At 37.4% G+C, this 20,694-nt stretch overlaps 1 protein-coding gene across 2 annotated transcripts; it reads left to right on the top strand.

The window, feature by feature from the left end:
- Positions 1-8,192: 8,192 nt before the first annotated feature.
- On the top strand, positions 8,193-20,114 carry LOC103709845 (porphobilinogen deaminase, chloroplastic-like). 2 transcript variants are annotated; one of them, XM_008795365.3, is made up of 5 exons: positions 8,193-8,638; positions 12,627-13,032; positions 18,033-18,236; positions 19,482-19,659; positions 19,769-20,114. In XM_008795365.3, the coding sequence occupies exons 1-5, from the start codon at positions 8,448-8,450 to the stop codon at positions 19,879-19,881; spliced, it is 1,092 nt and encodes a 363-aa protein (XP_008793587.2). In that variant the 5' UTR covers positions 8,193-8,447; the 3' UTR covers positions 19,882-20,114. The 2 variants fall into 2 exon arrangements, with proteins under 2 accessions (XP_008793587.2, XP_008793590.2); XM_008795368.4 differs by having other exon boundaries at positions 8,558-8,638; positions 12,622-13,032.
- The last annotated feature ends 580 nt before the right edge of the window (positions 20,115-20,694 follow it).

Genomic DNA, 20,694 nt, shown 5'->3' on the forward strand with positions numbered 1-20,694 from the left:
AAAGAAATTTTAAATTTGTCGTTCACAATCATCTTTGAAATCTGAAAGTTGAATAATTTATAAAAAGGAGAAGAGAAGTATATCTCTAATTAGGCAAAATGAATTGATTTTGTTTTATCTTTCAACTTGCCTAACCTTGGTATATAATGTTCTAATTCATACCAAAACTCAACATAAATACAAATTTTCTGAATATGCTCTTATATGTTTGAAATATGTATTTTCAATAGTAATGATTTAAGATGAGCTACAATGTGGAAGATACATATCTCAAATTATGATTTTGAAAGCCTCTATTGAAAATCTTTATGAAATTCAGAATCTGATTTTGTATAAAAGCTTAAACTCAATATGATTTATAGATAAAAACTACAGTTTAAAGAAAAATAGAGAAATTCTAATGCCTTGATTGTTTGCCCCGATACGCATCTGAAACATATCATTTCTTATCTTTAAAGTGTACTAATATTGGTCCAAATGATGTGTCTTTCGATGATCTTGATTGCAAAAAAATTTTTTTTTTTAAATATATGATTTTATTTTGATATTAAAAGATTTATTGTGCTTCATGAAAAACTATGATTAAGAATTTGAGCTCTATAAATATATATACCTCAATGGTAATCTGTATGTTTTTCTACATTCTTAAAGACTTCCATCAGAATATATATAGAGTGGATGATCTTAAAGATAGAAATATTTCAGCTCACTCAAACGATTCTAAAAGAAAGAAAATGTAAATGCTTTTGAAAGAAACTGAGCTTCAAATGAATCATTTTCTGATTAATATTTCTATACGTTTTCTCTAAGATTAAGAGAAAGCATAACTTGTTCTTGAAGGATTAGAAAGAGTAATTGCTATAAATTTTGAATAATACTAGATTACTCTACATTCTCGATATCATAGAAAAGAATGATTAAAGAAGAATGCATCTTTTGAGGGGGAGCCTTAGATACTCAGTATCTCATACCTTGATTTTTATGGATTGATTTTGATGAACCTCCTTATATTGCAAGACTTGCTTTAATTATATAATAAGTTTATACCTTGTGATGAGTTCTATAAAGGTTGTCTTATCTCAAACATTGAGTCTTATGAAAATAAGCTGAAACTTATAGAAAATATTTTTTTTTTGAGATTGACAATTTTATTGAACATTATCTTCAAATTTTAAACTCTCAAATGGAATGATCAATTGAGGGGGAGAAAGAAAATCTCAGAAGGAGAGATCTTATGGAACTTAATCGCATAAATCTATAACTAAAGGAGAGAGAAAGCATACTAAATGAAAAGTGATCCTAATGCTCTCCAATATGTATCATCTGAAATTTAAATCTGGAAATCTTTATGATACACCTTGAGGCTTATTATTTGGTTAATATATCTTATGCATAAATCATGAACCAAATTGCAATTCAAACAGTTGATCTTAAGAGCCTCTAACTTAATGAAAAAGGGGGAGAATAATGTGTTGAATTTTCTTGAGTATCTCTTAGAAAACCAATTTTTGGAATTTACTGATGAGTTCTTATTGGCTTGTTCTCTAGAACTTCAATTTTTATGCCAATTCATTATTATATGTACCAAAATGTGTTTCCTCCCCCTCTGTTTGTTACGGAGGATCTTATTGCCCACATCCTCCACCTTCCATTAGTAGGGGTGGCTCCCACACACCCTGAGGACAGGGTTGAGGCCCTTACGGCCGTTCTAGGGCATCCACCCCAGTCACCTCTAGACGAGGTTTCTGCTAGCTCACTTCCGATTGAGGTGAGAATCCTTTTGAGTATACTGTCTAGGTCCATCTTCCCTAAGACAGGGAGATTTGATTTTGTAAATGAGAGAGACCTAGCTCTTATGTTTTATATTCTTCAGGACACCCCGATCAACTTCCCCAAACTCATCTATAGGTATATGTGTGAGCCCCTAGATAGACCTAGGCTCACCCTCCCATACGGCATGATATTCACCCTTCTGTTTAGGGAGTACGAGATTCCCATTCCTGAGGGGGAACCCTTTCGCGCATTGCGATGGACAGATCGCATGCGAGCGGGGACCCTACACAGGATGGGGTTTCGGAAGAGAGAGGGCATCTGGGTTAGGAAGTCGTCCCTCACTACACAGACCACCAGACCTTCCCCCAGTCCTGAGCCCGATTCTGACTACCCCGACTTACCAGATCTTCCATCCACTCCTGCTCCTACCACCTCAGCCGGACCCTCCTCCTCAGCTCCTCAGCCCATGGAGGTCCGGATCGCTCCTGAGCAGCTCCGGGAGTTGCGCCAGGAGATAGTTAGAGACCTGCGGGATGATCTACTTCGGGAGCTCCGGGGTTCAGTGCCTGCTCCCACTCCTGCACCTTCGTCAGCGTTGGTCCCTTCCTTGACAGCCGTAACTGACATGACGGCCCATGTGCGGGAAGAGATCGACAATGTACGGTTCCTGGTCCAAGCCCAGTTCCATAGCATGAGCGAAGTCTCGAGCACCACTCGGAAGATGCGCGATAACATCCGACAGGACATGAGCACCACCACCCAGGGGGCCGAGCGCTTGTCGAATGTGCTCATCGACAAGCTGGATACACTTCAGACGTCGGTGACTGAGCTCTCCACTACACACAGCAGGGCCACCTCATCCATCATCACTCAGCTCGGGCATCTTACAGATGCGGTCACCCTCCTCATGGAGGAGAACAGATTGAGAGGAGGAGCCACATTCTCGAGAGGAGGAGCCACATCCTCGAGAGGAGGAGATACATCCTCGAGAGGAGGAGCTACATCCTCGAGGAGACCGTAGCTACTTTTTGTATTTTGCTTTGACATGTATTGCTTTACGTTACTTATTGTATTCTGAAATGTACTTACATACAAATTAATACAATGAGTAGCCGCATTTTTCTTCAATCCTGTGCCTTTTGATTTATGTTTGATTGTGTGTTTTGATTACCTCCTTTTTGATATGATGACAAAAAGGGAGAGAAATATGTATAAAATATGTAAAAGGGGGAGAAATATGCATAAAATATGTAAAAGAAATCAATGGAAATCAATAAAAAGATAAACTCTTAAAACACACAAATTTGTTCTTAGTGGATTCGGTACCTCGAGGCTCATTATCTCTCTTTTGGGGCTCCTAATGGAGTAATCTCCAGAATCTATTCAAGGGATATTCGGAGATTAGCTGAATCCTACTCAAGAACAAATTGACAGATTTTCCCTCTAAAAACTAAAAATTTCAGTTCATAAACTTCAAAGCATTAAAAGGAAATTCAGAGAATCAAAACATAGTAGAATGCATATGTTGAGGGGGAGAATCTGAATTTTAAGCAAGCTAAATTATTAAATATATATAAGCCAAACAATTGATTGCATGATATGAAGGCTTATATAATTCCAAATGAAAGGGGGAGCTTTAACTCCGAAATTTATTATTTCACTCCTTTCAAGCTTGGATAAATTGAATTACCAGACATTTGAATTCATTTATGGATTTTATTTCATTGTTTATTGTGCAATTTACTTTACATATACTCAATGTTTTGTCATCATCAAAAAGGGGGAGATTGTGGAGTGATTGATTAAAACCCCATTTGATTTTGATGAGCTCAAAGCATTTGAGTATAATTCTTGTTTACTAATGAATTCAATTAAGTGTTTCAGTGAAAATTCTGTCTACGTGTCTCTAGACTTGGTTCATAGTATTTTGGATAAGTTAAGAAGTCAGCCTGAACCAAAGTCTGAGACTCGAGTCGACTCCTGAGTATCACGAGTCGACTCCAAGCGTATCAAGTTCACTGGCACAGGCTCGAGTCGACTCCAGATCAGTACGAGTCGACTCCGACTGAGAACAGACAGAAGAACAGAAAGCTTCAACTCAGAACCTGTCAACGAGTCGACTCCCAAAGTGCGCGAGTCGACTCCGATGTTCACCGAGTCGACTCCAGGATAGTAAGAGTCGACCCTCAGAGGAACACAAGAAAAAGTCAGAGAGCAATTTTCGAACTCTGAGATTCGAGTCGACTCCCGCAATATGCGAGTCGACTCCAAGACTCCGCGACCATCAACAGACAGAAGACCAAGTTACTGCCTCTGAGATTCGAGTCGACTCCCAGACAGCTCGAGTCGACTCCAAGACAGCTTCACATCAAAAAGGCAGAAGACCAAGTTTCGGAAACTGAGAGCCGAGTCGACTCCGAGGAAGTTCGAGTCGACTCCAAGACTGGACGAGCCAAAAGACAGAGGATCGGGAGTTCGGGCTCTGAGATTCGAGTCGACTCCCAGGACAGTCGAGTCGACTCGAGTGGATCAAATTCAAAATTGGATCCACGGACTTCAGTGGATGAGCCGACTCCGAAATTGCCAAGTCAGCTCCAGAAGTTGGCGAGTCGACTCCAGGTCAAGACGAGTCGACTCCCAGTCGTGAAGGCAACTTTAATTCAAATTTGGAACAGTTGCCGAGTCGACTCCGGAAAAGCTTGAGTCGACTCCCGCTACAGCCGAGTCGACTCCTGATCGCGCGAGTCGACTCTAACCTGCCAACGGACACATTGTCAGGCTGCGCAGAGTGTGCAGAACGGGCAGAAAAAGCTCTCTAACGGCTAGTTTCCGTGGGGGTTGGTTTAAATAGCCACAGAAGACTGTAGCAAGGCAGAGAACAACCATTCCACTCCAAGTATTCAAGCATTCAACTCTGCAACTTGTTCTTCAACGAGAAAAAGGGAAGATCTGCATTTACTGCATCCACCTACATCTTTCCAGCAATTAAAGAAGCTCCTCCTGCATTCAAGTCGACTACACATTCAAGAGGAGACCGAAGTTTAAGAAGCCATTCCTCTTCTCCAACTTAAAAGCGTTTGAGGGCTTCTAAACTCCTTTTAGATTATATTGTCTTTAATCTGCTTTTGAGAAGCTTGTTTTTCTGTTTATCTATTTTATTTACAACTTGTATTTGCTTGATTCAATCGGGGAATTGAATCAAGGGTATAGAGGTTAGTTGGTGAGCCTAGTTATTAAAACCAACGTGTGTAAGGATTTGATTGTGATCCCGGGAAAATAATCGGGGTGGTTCTAGTCGGTGAGCCTGGGAAAACCGACCGAGTTCGTTGTGAGCTCGTAAAACAACAAGTTTGGTTGTGAGCTTGGAAAACAACCGGCTGTAATCCAAGGGGGTTATAGTGAATTCCCAAGTGAGACTTGGGGAGTGGACGTAGGAGCAAGGGTTAGCTCCGAACCACTATAAAACTTGGTGTTTGTGTTTGATTGTCTCTCTTCTTCTTCCTCTCTTATCACTCACAGCACATAGCATTTAATTAAACAACTTGCAATAGTTTTAATTAGTCATCCACAACGTTTTAAATATCTAAATTATTTTAAAACCCAATTCACCCCCCCTCTTGGGTTGTCTATCTGGGCAACAGAAGGTATTATTTGGATTTATTGATCCTGTATAACTACCCAAGATCTACCCAGCGAATAACCGATGTAGGACTAAACACATTCCCGCACGGGTGCTCACACCTATGAGCCAAAAGCTGGCCAAGATAATCATAATTTGGAAGTCAGATATTTGTGGTAGAAAGTCCGACTACAATTAAAAGCCCCATAAAATAATCTTCTTTCTTGGTGGCAGCTTCCACTCGTTTGCTAACTAGCAAAGAGATAGACACGGCCTGCGCACCCAAGTACCCTTCCTAAAGTGTGATTAGCATTGGCATGCAGAGCTAGAGTCACGTAAGTATAGCATCGGGTAGAGAGATTTTGATGGTGGCATACTCGAACAAGCTTCCGAAGGAAGAAATCTATCCCACGGGATAGGAATATGATCAACCAGCACACTATGATCCACCTTTTATGGGAAGTTCAGCTGCCATGAATTCATAGTCTTCTAGAGCAAAACTCCATCATAGCTTGCAACAAAGCCAATAAAGAGGGAGAATTGAGCCCATCATCATGACCATTGTTATATAATTTGTTGAGCAGATCCCTACAAAGTTTGTGACCACAACTACTAGAAAAAGTTGAAGACTTTGAATGGTGCCCAATATTGTCTGCAATGTGGCCTTGAAAAAGATTGGCTCTCCAGACATATTATGCGCATTGAGCTTCTAGTTTGGTGATAGGGGTAAAAGTGGATTAGATAATATCCGTTGGGATCTATTTTCGTATTCGAATCTATCCGGATGTAGATAGAAACTTGAAGATCCAACTAGTATCCGTATTCGTATTCATATCCATCAAAGAAAAATGGATATGGATATAGATATGGATAACTAACTATCCAATCCGTATCTGAATATTCGATTTCATTTATAACCCTATTTAATTTATATTTAAAGAAAATAAATGATTATATTAGGATGCTATTAACTTGATTTATCATCCACTTAGCAATATCTTTGATCCCGTGGTTATAAGGTTTAATTATTTGATTTATATCCATATTTACACCCATACGTTTGGTATCGAATTTATATTTGTATCCATTTAAAACAAATATGGACATGAATTTTTGAATTTGACTAAGATTTGTATCCATATCTGTATTCGTCAAATAAAACAAATATAGATATGGATATGCTAGTATCCTATCTATATCTGATTCAATTTCAGCGCTATTTGGTGGGCTATTCTTCGATGACTTTCGAGTATTTCTTGCAACTTTCTTGCTTGATGGAGGACTGACAACATAGAAAGTAAAGCAAAGGAAATAACACAGAAGATTGTCATAATAAACAAAGCAATCCTCCCTCATACTCCTCCTCTCTCGTCTCCCTCCAACACTACTGCTATGCCTTCCTCTCCAACCCCTCCTATTGTGACTTCAAGAAAGCCATAGCCTCCTCTTTCCTGGCTCCATGAGTAAGATTCTTTACTCCGAACAACTTTATATTATTATAATGTGATAGTCATGTGCCACCACTCTATTTATAGAGATGAATGATAGGACCACTTTGGAATACTTTAGAAACTCAAAGGGTCCTTTAGAAAATTTTTAAAGAAAAAGGATGTGTGGGAATTGCTTAAACTTGAGGGGGTAAAATTATAATTTTTCAAACCATTATGACATATCCTACTATTTTCTTAGGGTGTGGAAACTAGAGGCTTCGATTGGACTTGGCTATACCTATAACCAAACACAAAATATTATCTATTAGATCTAATTTAGACTCAAACCTAATAATAATTCTATATTCATACCCAATATTGATCCAAATGAATGATATTGAGCTAATTTAGACTCAAACCTAATAATAATTCTATATTCATATGCAATATTGGTCCAAATGAATGATATTGAGCGAGGTTTCAAGTAATTATTTTTGAATACTATCTTATAAGTTATGATATGCAAAAGAAAATAATGTAGGAAATATAAAAAGAATACATCTAAGGGAGGGTATTTATTCAACATATATATGTATCTATGTATGTATGTATGTGTGTGTATATATATATATATATATGTATGCATGCTTTTATGCATGTGCATAATTGGCTTTGGCTTTGTGTTTACAAATATGGATCCATCAAACCCAAATCCAATCAAACATTTTACTAGATGCATTTCACCTCTGGATCCTATGTTTTGGACGCCTCAGTCGCCTAAGGCCACAACCCAAAGAAGGCTCATCGCAGGAAAGGCCTCAAAGACAAAACGGAAAGGAAAAAAGCCCCCTTAGTGAGTTCGCCTTATGTCGGCCCACTGCAGGAAATGTCTTAAAGATAAAACGGAAAAAAAAGGCCCTTCTTAGTAAGTTTGCCTTAGCCCCCAAATGCATTGAGCCGCTCCTGATTTTAGGTTGACTTCGGGTCATATTAGTGGGTTATCAATCTTTATTGGCACCTATTTATACCAGGACAGTTAATTTAAAATTTTATATTTATTTTTGTCTTGTGTATTACAGATGCCCTGTAAATGAAGGGGTTGAACTGGTTTCCACTTTTCATGGCTCTACCATATATGCAATCCAATGATTCCATGCTCGCTAACATAACAACAAGAGCTGGCAAAACATACTTTAGCCTGTTAGATGACTCTTTTGAGTTAACCACACCACAACTCCTTAATTTTCACTAGACCATCTTGATCTTTTGGCAGAACATTAGACCTCAAGACCGGTTGTATTGGATTGGGCTCATTCTACCCTAATCCGATTTAACGGCACAATCTCTCTCCCTCCCTCTGTCCGTAGGGACCGGGGACTGGGGAATTTGAGGATGTTAAAAAACTTAAAAAAGGGAACGGAGAGAGCGAAGAGAGTTTGGAAGAAGGTGGTGTGATTGGTCGATACACTTAAACATTATCTCCTCCTTGCTTGCCCTATAAAACCCGAAACCTAAACCTCCGCCCGATCTGATCGGAGGCTGGCTTCGAACCATCTCCATTCCCTTGTCCTCCTCGTTCTCTGTCATTCTTTGGTAGCCCAAAGGAATAACAGGCGCTGATCGCCATGAGGACCACAACCCACCAGCCTCTCATCACCGCTCCCGCCAACCTGAGGCCTGGGAGGAGGTCCGCCTCGTCTCTAGGGCTCCCCCCGAGGTGCCCCGGGAGGAGGGCCATGGTCGTCAGGGCGGCTGTGGCCGTGGAGCAGGAGGCGAAGACCAAGGTATCCCTTGTGAGGATTGGTACCAGAGGGAGGTAGGCGGCGTTGTTTTTTTTTTTTCCCCTCTATCTCAGTAGGTCATAATTTGAACAATTTTTGTGTTTTTACTTGATACAAGTGTTTGATGGAGCTGGATATCGGGAATTTCTTGTTAAAAATTGGGATTTCAGCTTCATTTGTTTGGATTTTGCTTTGGTTGGACCCTAGTGAGGTTTTCGTTGTCATAATTTGGATTCGTGTTTTCTGGTTTACCTGGATATTGGGTATCTCTTGTTACAAAAGAAGGTGTTCAGCTTCTTTTGTTGAATTTTATCTTAGTTGGAGCCTAGTGAAATTGCTTCTGCTATAGATTTAATGGGTTTTCTTCATTATTTTAGTTTAATTTTGTTGTTATTTTATTTTTTCCTAGATTCTTTTAATTGAGCTATATCTCTTTAAAATACCCTTTCGGGGCTAAATTTGTCCATATCTTTAAGCATCTTTTATGATTGAGTGACTTAATGGCACTTTAGACTTGTCCTTAGCTTTACTTCTGGAAGTTATGAGGCTTTTGAATTTAAGTATAATTCGCATTATTTAGGGCTTTCAAAAGTGGGAAAAAGTTGGGCACTTTCATACAGTAGTTTGTATAGATGAAGTGTTGATTTTTCAATTAATAATCATATCTTGTCTGGTATTATTGGTGTCATCTTGGGGAATTTGGCATGGGTTTGTTGAATCGGGGACTTATCTACCTAAACATCTTATTGGAGAGAGGATGGTAACTTTTACGAGATTTTGTGATGTGGGAAAAAAACAGAATGGTCTGGTGCACAACCCTCAGGAGAAATTGAGGTGATCAAGGAACTGAGTTTTTTACTTCACAGCAACAAATTTTTCTTGACAATAGAGGAGTAAAAATGGGGGCAGAAAGGCGACTTTCAAATTAAAAACCCTCTGCAGCAGTAGGATTCATAGGACTCTATTATGTTGTCTGGAATTTATATTAGAGATAAAAGCCTCTTGGAAAACTATTATTAAAAAGTTTTTGTAAAGGATGAAAACTACATAGTATATGATAAAGATATAACTATCAATCTTCCTATCCTTGATTAGAAGCCATTTCTGAATGTATCAGAAGAAGTAAGATTGCCTTAGTAATTCTAGCATGAACTCAAACACCAGTTTGTAGATTGGAGGCTGACTTGAAACCAAGGTTTGAAAACTTGGGTTTTGCTTCAGTTTTAGCTGGCTTAATGGAGTTTTTATTTCTGCAGTTTTGGAAGTTTCGCTCCAAGTACGGAGTTTTGGTCAAAAAATGAAAAATTTCAAAAAAAAAAAGAAGAAAAATACAAAAGAAGCCAAGAAAAGTCATTACATAACATTTTAGATTATTATGTGTTATATACTTTCTTTATTATGTATGTATGTATGAATGTGTATGTGTGTGTCATTAGGTATGTACGTACGTATGTATGTTCAAGAAAACCATTATATTTTGCAGTTGCAAAGCTTTGTGGTGACTTTTGTTAAAAAAAAAAGAACATTATATTTTGCAGTTGCGAAGCTTTTTAGTGACTTTTGTTATAAAAAAAAAAACCCATTATATTTTGCAGTTGCAAAGCTTTTTAGTGCCGATATGCTCAAATATTTTCTTCTTTTTTCCATCGAAGTCGTAAATATATTGAGTCTAGGCATTTCTTTCTAATATATCTGAGGCTAAGAGGCTATTTGAGTAGCCGCTGAGGTGGTAGCCTAGTGGGAGTGTGGCCTTACTTCCAACCAAGTGGTTCCGAGTTCGAAACGCACGGGCGTTGATTAAATTGTGGAGACCGGATGCTCCCTGCTTGGACACGGGGTCTGGAAGGGCGTATCGCTCTGCTAGTAGCCTCGGTGGTGCCAGGTGTGACGTACTCATATATGGTATTCGTGCCGGAGCCTAGAGGGATAACCGAGCCGGGCCCACGAGTGGAGAGGGTATGAGTAAAACCGGCCGGGGTGCCCAACACACGGTCATTTCTGCCTGCATCGAACATTTTTCTGGCGGGGTGGGGGCCCAGTGGGGGGCTGCTACGCGCGGGTGGGCTTGTCCCTTCCTCCCCCCTTCCCCTTTTTTTAAGCAAAAAAAAAAGGAGGCTATTTGAGCAAGCATATGTAGTTACGAAATGTTATATTTTACGTAAAGATTATAGTCTTGTAAAATGTATAATTTTTAATTATTCACTATAATCCATATAAAATAAGGGCTTTTTCAGCGTATCCATCCATCAAGGGTTTTTTTTATTATCTATCCCCTCTTTTAGCTCTAGGAGAAAAGAATTGAAAATTGGAAGTACATAGCCCATGTCCTTAAATAACTAACATATGATCATAATATGACCGAAACCACTGAAAGTGGACTGAAATTAGTCGGTTTCAGCCAAAACTGTTTGAAACCTCATACTGGGGGGTCAATCTTGGTTTGGTCTTGGCTGAAACCGATCAGTTATGGCCAAAACGGTTGGTTAACAGATCGGTTTCAGTCAAACTTGAAGCCTAGCTTGAAACAAGACAAGAATTGGTGGGCTTCATGTGGAAGTGCTTTTTGGTGTTTGATTTCAGTGAAGGAATGCACTAGTATCAGTGACAAAAGAATAATGACGGTTTTGTATATTGCATCTAAGGAAGATTTGGGTTTTAGAGTTCTGTCTAGTGATTTTTCAAAATGGTAGTGGGTATAGATCAAGTTTTGGATTCTTTTTACTTTTTCATGAATTTGTTGGAGTAGGTGTTTCTTAGATCTGTCGTAATGCTGTTTTCTTAGACTGTTTGTATCATTTGTAGTACCTTGCTGTGTGTTATCATTGATATAATTTTAATTTATGATTTCTTGGCGAAGTTCTGGTTATATCAGGGAAGATAATGCACTTCCATCATACCGATGAAAGAAGATGGGATCTGTCTTTGTTCATTTTTAAGTTTATTGGATTTTACACCATATAAATTTATTTCTTAAGTTCTCTCTGTTCATTCAAGCAGCCTTGTTCTTAAGTTTTTGATCTTAACATATACCATGTGCAGTTTTTTTAAAATTATATCTTTCTAAATTCTTTGCTGTTTTGGTGCCTGTAATTGCCACGAGATATTCAGGTTAGGTTCTCAGTTATCCATTGCTTCTGATGTGCTTAAAAAAGAAGGGTTATTGCATTTCAATTGAGTTATTTTCTCAACCTGAGTCACCCTAGACATGTGTCTGATAATTTATCTCTAAACTGGATATGTTTTTTAGCCTGTTTGTTTGACCATGTGCTGATCTTCTCTGTTCTGTGCAATTTGATATTGCAAGATTTATAATCAGCAAACAGGTCACCAATAAAAGGAAATTCCTTCCCCCCTCGCTTTTCCAATCACACTTTCTTTCTTTTGCCTTTTATTTCCTTTGTTTATTTATTTATTTTGAGTTTTTCTACTTTCGGAGGAAATATTAAATCTGTTACATACAAGAATACAGAAGTAAGATCTCGATATTTCAGTGGAATCTTACTATAACTAATCTGTGAAAGCTGAAACTAGGTCATATGGAATAACCTCAATTGACGTACAATTGCTTTGGTGACGCACTAATGTACATGGTTTAAGATTCTTATGCACTAATGTAATTGTTCTAAGATTCTTAGGCTAAAACATGGAAACTGACATTCGTTCTTTCTGTAGACTGCTTTCAAACTGGGAACAGTGAGATGGATTTCGCATGTTAAATAGATGATTATTTTCTGTCCATTCAATAATTTAAATCTGTTGCTGGATAGTTTATGCATATTTTAAATTGCATCTGTCTTTTACTGTAAGTCAAACTAACTTTGCATCATCTGATTTTAAGTTCATGGATTGGCAGTGAAATTTCTTTGTTCAAATACATGTTCAAGCAATTTTTTTCTTCATGTGGCAATTCATTATGCGCACAATATTGCATGCAAATCAATACTATGTGTTCTTGACAGTCATGCTTTATCCTTGTACTTTGTGGATGTGGATGATATTCCTCCCTATGGATATTTAGGACAGTCCGCTAGCACTTGCCCAAGCCTATGAGACACGAGACAAACTCATGGCAACTCATTCTGATCTGGCTGAGGATGGAGCAATTGAGATAATAATTATTAAAACTACAGGTGATAAAATACTCAATCAACCACTAGCAGATATAGGTGGCAAAGGTCTTTTCACGAAAGAGATAGATGAGGCCCTCTTGGAGGGCAAAATTGACATTGCAGTTCACTCGATGAAGGATGTTCCTACATATTTTCCTGATGGAATGATCTTACCATGCAACCTTCCCCGAGAAGATGTAAGGGATGCATTTATTTGTTTGACAGCAAAGTCTCTTTCAGAGCTTCCAGCTGGAAGCTTTGTCGGAAGTGCTTCCCTTCGGAGACAGTCTCAAATACTTTATAGATATCCATCTCTCAAAGTAAGTTCTCAAATGATGCTGTTAGTTTTACTTTTCGTTGTCTAGGTATAGTGACGTTATTCTATCTAGCCATATAACAGAGGCTTAACTGCTTAATGGATGGTATGCTCTTATGGAATTTCACAACCTCTGTTTTGTATGAATTCTTTTTCCTGTGCTTGTTCATTAAATGGATCTAAATTGGCTTTTGGAGAAGGTTTAATTTAATGCCCCTCCTCTTTTCAGTTTGCCACTTTAAGGATTTATTAAGATGCTGAGCTTCCTTCAATGGTTTGATTAATAGTTTTGACACTCGTGGCTACCATCCGATAATGGCATTGTTCTTTCTCTCTATATTTCCTAAAATTATAAATGTATTCTGTTGAATATAGAGTCCCAAGGCTGTATTTGGATAAAATATAGTTGCTTTTGCTAAGCTATTCTTCCTTGTCAACTTTAAGTGTGTATTAAATTAAATTTAGCATTTTTACAAGAAGGTACCAACAAAAGCTGTGAACTAGAACTCCTGTTTATTTGAGATATGATGATTGATATTTTTTAACTCCTGGTTCAAGGTGGTGAATGAATTGCACTTATACATGTCTAAATAAGTTGAAAAAAATCATCTTGAACAAGGTTTGCCATACCAGTCAGTACCGGTGTGTATTGACTGTATTGTATTGGTACTGATACCGAACTGATACACGGTACAGTGGACATATTGACACTTGATACGCCGAACAAGGTACTATATTGAGCGTACTGATATTGCAATAAGATAGTATCGGTACGAGGTCTGGTACTGAGATGACGAACTTTGATCTTGAAAGTCTTGAAAACAATTATTAGTAGATAATTTTTGTCATATGAAATGTGAAATTGAAATTCATGGAATATCCTTGTTCCCCTAATGATAGTGTGCTACCTCTTTTCTTCTCGTTTGTTTCTTCTGTCTCTACCTTCTGTTCTCATTAAATCTGAAAGCTTTTGGATCAACTGAGGGCATATAAGATGAGCATCGAACATAAAGAATGATGAAGTAATCAAGGAGTTATAAAGGAATATGCCAGGAGAGAGCATTAGTTGCAGCAGATGAGGATTAAGTAACAAATTGCATAAGATATTAAGGGCATGTGAAAGAAGATGGCATTGACGTTTGTGCCATATAGACCTTAGAAGGTTTGAAGAAGAAGATTTGGTGAACAATATGGGAAGTTGCTGTAAAGGATTTAAGTAGTTTGCATTGATAGGGAATGTAAGCTATGATGGAAAGAATTGTAAAGAGGGATTGACATAGTGAACCCCGATCAAGTGTGAATTGTGATTAGATGTGTTGGTTATCATTGTTGTTCTAAAGCCTGTGACAAATTTTGTGGAAGTAGTAAGCAAGATAGGTAAGTAGGTAGCATGTTTCGAGATATGATAATATACTGACTGCATCGTATGTAGCTTGTAGACACTCCTCTTTCTCAATCAATTCATCTTTGTCAACCTTTGATACGATGGATGCTGTTGCGAGAACAATATTTAGGCCATCGACCTCGTTAACTCATATTATTTGCTAGAGGCCTATTGATACTGTCAAAATCATCATTTGCTAGAGGCCTATCGATACTGTCAAAATCATCATCAGAAAACCTTTTCAACTGCATGACTGAGACTTCAATCCAACTGCTAGGCTTTAGATACCTGGTTGGTAGAAGCGATAGAAAAGAAAAGGAGGGAAATAGAAGAAGAAAAGAACTTAGAATGCTTTATGAAATTCTGAAATTTGGTTTATTATGACAAATATGTTTCTCTTTAAGTGTAATGTTTTATGGTTGCATCATGCAGTCCTAGTTGAGTCTGAATTTACCACTCATCGTGCCCATGCTACTCAAGGCTAGTTCAATATGCATACTGAAAAGCTATGCAGCATTTTTGTAAGATAAACAATCTACACCAATGCAATACACTTATTGAACTGGTTTTTCTTCCCATCTAGGCTATTTTACTTATTTTTACTGGGAATTAAACTTTTTTGAGCACTCAAATGTGTCATTTAATTCATGTAACTAAGTTAACACCCTAGGCTGTGCTAAGAATACATGCCCCATGTTGCTAAATTATCCTAAATATATAAATATTACGTTTTTAAGTGATCTAACAAAATGAATAATGTGAAGTATCATGAAAACAAAATAAACAGTTAGAAGAAGCTGCAGTATATTAGGGAGGTTTAGAACACCAAAGACAATATTGAAACCAAACTAACCGAAACAGTCTCTTACCCCAAAAATAAAAACAAATTGAAATAGTCAAATTTGGGTGGGATACATGCATACACTAAAATACTTGCCAATTTGCATTTGCATGTAATATTGTCTGTCCCTGCTATACATTATGGTTTTGGTTAATAAAAATCACAAACCTTGTAGCATGCCAATGGTTCTGTTATGAATGACATCTTACATCATGTTTAAATCTGGATTAGCCAATGAATTCAATGAAAAACTCCTAACTGCAAGTGTTTCCTCACACTTGGCAATCAGATTAAATTTCTTTACACTTACTGTCTTCAAGATGCTTTTTTTTTTTTTTTGTGGTTGGGCTTCTTGTTCAGAGCAAAACAATTGAATCATGTGTACTAACTCTACATTGTTTGTAAACTAGAACATGGCCATTAATTGCTTTCAATTATAGTATTGTGACATGTTAAAGCTGCAATATAACTCCAGTTGGTAAACTATATTTTTTGCTTAACCGCAACTGGCATGCTGGGATGGATAAGTTAGCACGGAAAATCTCAATGATGTTATGTTGGTTTATTAAATTTTAGTAATTTATTCTAATCAAGATCCTGTTTTCTTAGTCTATGGAGCTTTTCAAACTCTTGCTTTTGAATCCTTTGACGCAAAAGTTTAGAATACATTCTAACCAAATAGAATGACTGCCAAAATGCAAGGAGCAGTTCATACTTTTTCTTTGACAGATGGTATTACCAACACCTTTGATGCTTTTGATAACCATAATTACAATAAGAAAACCTTATTTTGTCTAGTTGAGCAGGCTTTGCATATTTAATTAGATTTTATTGTCTTGTATCCTAATGTATTTCAATTCCTAATGTTACGATGGATTGCTATTTACTGTGGAGGCACAGGATTTGAGGAGTGTGGGCTGGAGGTAGATAGTTAGAGAAAAAGAGCAGCAGAGTTAACAGTTTGTATTATTTAGTAAAAAGTCCCGACAACGTGAACCAAGTTTAGTGTGAACAATTTCTTCTCAGCCTATTCTAATCAACTATTCTTTTTCTCTTGATACATGAAAAGAACCCAAACTTTGGCCATAGAAGTTTATCTTTTCAGTCTTTCTCGCCCATCATGTTCCAATCTGAGCAGGCCAGAGGTGATACTTTTTCCTAATCCTTGATTATGTCTTTCTTTTCTTGGAATATAGTGGCCTTAGTCATAGTGTTAAATGCAAAGATGTGTCCTGACAAGCTAGATTAAAGAGCTTTAATGAGAGTAGAGAGAGGTATGTTGCAGGAAAATGAGTCTGATATGTTCATCATTGGTGTACCCTCTTGATGGGTAGAGAGAATTTCTACAATAGGAGGGAGCTTTCACAATGTGGCTTTACAGAGGGAGCTTTCATGTTTTTTCCAACCAGATGAGAGGACGGAAAAGGGAAGAAGGCAAAGGGTCTGCCTTAGAAAGGGATGGCTGTTGTAAGGGAGAGTTAGAGCAGAGTTTCTTTTCCAACAAGGCTTCCATTTCACTTAGTTATATCAGCTGTGTAAGCAGCTAGTTGCCCCATAATAGGGTTCAAATAGTATTTTCCTTTGATTTCATCCAATTCAGAGCCTAGGCTTGACCTGTACTTTTGCCTGAACAGGGCCTACACATATCCAAACCAGTTTGGGCCACGCCCAAGCTTAACCTGTTATAGCTCTATTGTTCCCTATATTATTGGACCCTTCAAGTTAGCCTATTAGCCACATTCAAATCAGGATTGGAATGGCACTCACATGGTTTTGTAACAAGAAATTCCTAGATATTGAAAGGATTTGACACTTAGACATATACCCACACCCCACAAGAATCGCAGTCCATGCAACACAGATGGCCGCTCGCTTCTTTCCCTTTTTCTCTTAACATCTTATCGCACTTTAATGTAAATGCCACTTGACGGTTCATCCTAAATTTTATAACATGACATGGGATCTTGAGATTGAATTGGGCAAGTGATGAATGGTATGTAAGAATATGTAAGACTTGAGGGAAGAAAAAAATAAAATCAAAAAATAGCCATCACATGGAAAAAAGCAGCTGATATGGTCAACCTGTCTGTGTGAAAATTTCTACTCAAAATATACCTGGAATACTTTATTTTAATAATTTTTTATAATTGAAAAAACACTACCAGGTTTTGCTTATTCAAAACCAATTTCTTGTTTTCTAAGTATAATTGTTTTCTAATCTATGGAGTCCAGAAGGTCTATAAGGACTTAAAGGCTGTTCATATTTATCTCAAAAGGTTTGAATTGATCATGCAATCTTTATAAGGATCTCGAGTATTAATTTTTTAGATGACTTAAAGGGTGCCATATGTTTTGAGTTATAAAATTGGGCCTAATCTTCTGTTTGTATGCTTCCATGGACTTGTGAGGTATGATATATCCTCAGACATAGTTTGATGCTTATTCATTCTTTAATCTGAAATTTATTTTCAACTTATTCCAATCTTCTGAATTATTTTCATTTTATGGTTTCCTCACTGCTTGCTTCAGCTCAATTTCTTGTTTAAATATTCCAAAGTACAAACCTTTCTATCATAGTATCTACTTTCCCTGATACGAGAGACAGATTATTGTCTCTGTCTGCTGCAACCACATGTTTTAGAATGAGATTTGTAGTGTTCCTGTGATGTACTCTTTTCCTCACTTTTATCCTCATGTATGTTTCTGTTGTCAGTAGAATACAATAAATGAATGTGAAAATTATGTTGTTTACACAAACTGCTTTCTTTTATTTTTTCAGGTGGTTAACTTCAGAGGCAATGTCCAAACACGATTGAAAAAATTAAAAGAAGGGGAGGTCCAGGCGACTTTGTTGGCATTGGCAGGGCTTAAGCGGCTGAAAATGATGGAGAATGTCACGGCTGTATTATCAGTTGAAGAAATGCTTCCAGCAATTGCTCAAGGTGCTATCGGTATTGCTTGTAGAAGCAATGATGAGAAAATGGTGCGTGCTGCATAATGTGGTAACATTCCTTTCATTTGTGGGAGTAAAAAAGTATAGAAACCAAACTTTATTTTGCTTACATTTTTTTAATTTTTTAATTCATGCATTTCAAGATATATAACACAATATTATATAAATTCTACATTGTAGATAGAGATGGAAAGTGTGATAATTGACAACTTAGAATAAAATTGAGTTTGCTTGAAATCTAACAATGTTTCACAATTCATTTATGTAACCTCTCAGAAACGGAAAAGGAGTCCTTAGGCATTGGGCACAAATTTACCTGTAATTAGCTGATGGGTACATATCTTGTCATGTTTGTTGATCTTACAAGTTATATCTACATGACAGATGACAAATCCTATACTTAGTACTCTTATTGTTATCAAGCCAATATGCAGTTCTGCTAATATCTTTCAGTGACTTTGTGCTGTGTTATTTGCCTTTCTTCACTGGTATTATACTAGTTATGTGCGTATTCCAACGTGCCACTGAGGACAAAATTATATGGTTGAAGCCGAAGTTGGCCTAACCATGTATATAGATGCTGGATACTGTTCTTTGTTTTATTATAAAAAAGTTGATCTGGCTACAATTGTTGAACAACCTATCATTTCAAGTAAATCCACATCATATAAAGGGCAGTAGATCTACCATAAGCATCTTAGTTTTCTATGATACCTTGATCATTACTCAGTTGAGGGTTATTGGTCAAATTTCTAATCAAACATATACTTCAACCAACACCTGTAGACTTTTCTTACATATGCACTTATCCAGATGCCTGCACATGTATGTTCATACATATCTACATGTATGTGTATTGAAACACTAAACATGTAGTTACCAGACATAAAACATTGACCTGGAGTCAGTTAAAATCAAGGAACATGTTTCATTTGTGGGCTTTGTTATTTTTTGGTTTTATCCATTTATGACATGCAATCTATCTGACACTTTATTTTCATATGAAACATGGCAACATTTTTTTGCTAATTATAAACTCAGGATACATGCATAGTGCCACTGAACCTTTCTTTTCTTTTTGTTTAATTTCTTTTTTTATTTTTTTTTTTTTTGTTAGAGGTTGGATTGGGGGGGGGGGGAGGGGGAGTGGTATTAACTTTGGAGAATAATGTACCCTATAGCTGGTACCTGAGCATCATGCTATTGAGATTTATCTCAATTGTTCTGCTTACATGCTTTCATTTGGGTCTGAAACAATGGTTACTCTGTAAACAGGCTAATTATATATCTTTGCTGAATCATGAAGAAACTAGATTAGCTGTTGCCTGTGAAAGGGCATTTCTTGAGACCCTAGATGGGTCCTGCCGTACTCCAATTGCTGGATATGCTTACCGTGATAATGATGGATATTGTGTGTTCAGGGGTTTGGTGGCATCCCCAGATGGAACTCGAGGTAAACTGATATTATAACTCAAGTGAGAAAGAATAGAAGAAAATATTTGTAGAAATTGCTCCTTGTGATTAACCATTGTATGGGTCTTTTTGTTTTCCAATAATCTCAGTATTGGAGACATCAAGAAAAGGTGCCTATGCTCTTGAGGATATGGTGTCAATAGGTAAAGATGCTGGAAAGGAATTGCTTTCAAGGGCAGGCCCAGGATTCTTTGATTGGTGATCTCATATTGAATTGCCCGAAGGAAAGAGCAAAGAGACTAAGCGCTTCAGCATTGCCTTCCAGTTTTTTAATTTTTAATTTTTTTTTAACTTCAGGCATGCGCTAGTAGATGTTCACCAAGTTGAGTTGTAACATGATATATGTATTCGTGTCTTGTACGATGATTCTAGTGTTTGGTTAATTCTTGTTACGTCTAAGATGAAATAAAAAATCTGTTTTTGTTTTCCTCTCTATCTGAATGGAATATTGAAGACTATGGCCTTGAACTGAATCTGGAATATAAGTTGCCTTCTCTCTGCCAAACTCGGCATTATGGTGCCATATTTGATTCATGGTGTACATGATATTTTTCTCATTTAGGATGCCCTTGTTATTTTGAAAGAAAAAACATATTATTTTTATGCATCTCTACAATGGGTATCAATGTCATGGTCTGTAGATCTTGTAGGTACTCCAAGATGAAACTAGGACTGCAAATGACTCCGGTCGGGTTGGACCCTGAGTGACTCCGGTCGGGTTGGACCCTGAGTGACTCCGGTCCGATCTGATTTTTTGTTCGGGTTCTAATTTTGGACCCAAACTTGATCCGGTTGAAAATCGGGTCGGGTCAGGTCCATGTCTACAAATTTTGACCCGACAGGTCATTCGGGTTGGATCTGAATTTGGGTCTATGTATTTTTATATTCAAAGTTCCACTATATAATAATAAATAACATCAACCCAAAAAAATGGGTCGGGTCCGGGTCCAGGTCGAGATTGGGTGGATCTGATCCGACTCGAAAAATAGAATTGGTCCAAATTTAAGATCCGATC

The sequence above is a fragment of the Phoenix dactylifera genome, chromosome 12, assembly GCF_009389715.1.
Source record: "Phoenix dactylifera cultivar Barhee BC4 chromosome 12, palm_55x_up_171113_PBpolish2nd_filt_p, whole genome shotgun sequence".
Taxonomy (NCBI): Eukaryota; Viridiplantae; Streptophyta; class Magnoliopsida; order Arecales; family Arecaceae; genus Phoenix; species Phoenix dactylifera.

Coding starts and splice junctions, on each gene's coding strand:
- LOC103709845 (XM_008795365.3), top strand. CDS start 8,448: ATGAGGACCACAACCCACCAGCCTCTCATCACCGCTCCCGCCAACCTG. Junction 8,639..12,626: donor AGGATTGGTACCAGAGGGAG/GTAGGCGGCGTT, acceptor TATTTAGGACAG/TCCGCTAGCACTTGCCCAAG. Junction 19,660..19,768: donor ATCCCCAGATGGAACTCGAG/GTAAACTGATAT, acceptor CAATAATCTCAG/TATTGGAGACATCAAGAAAA.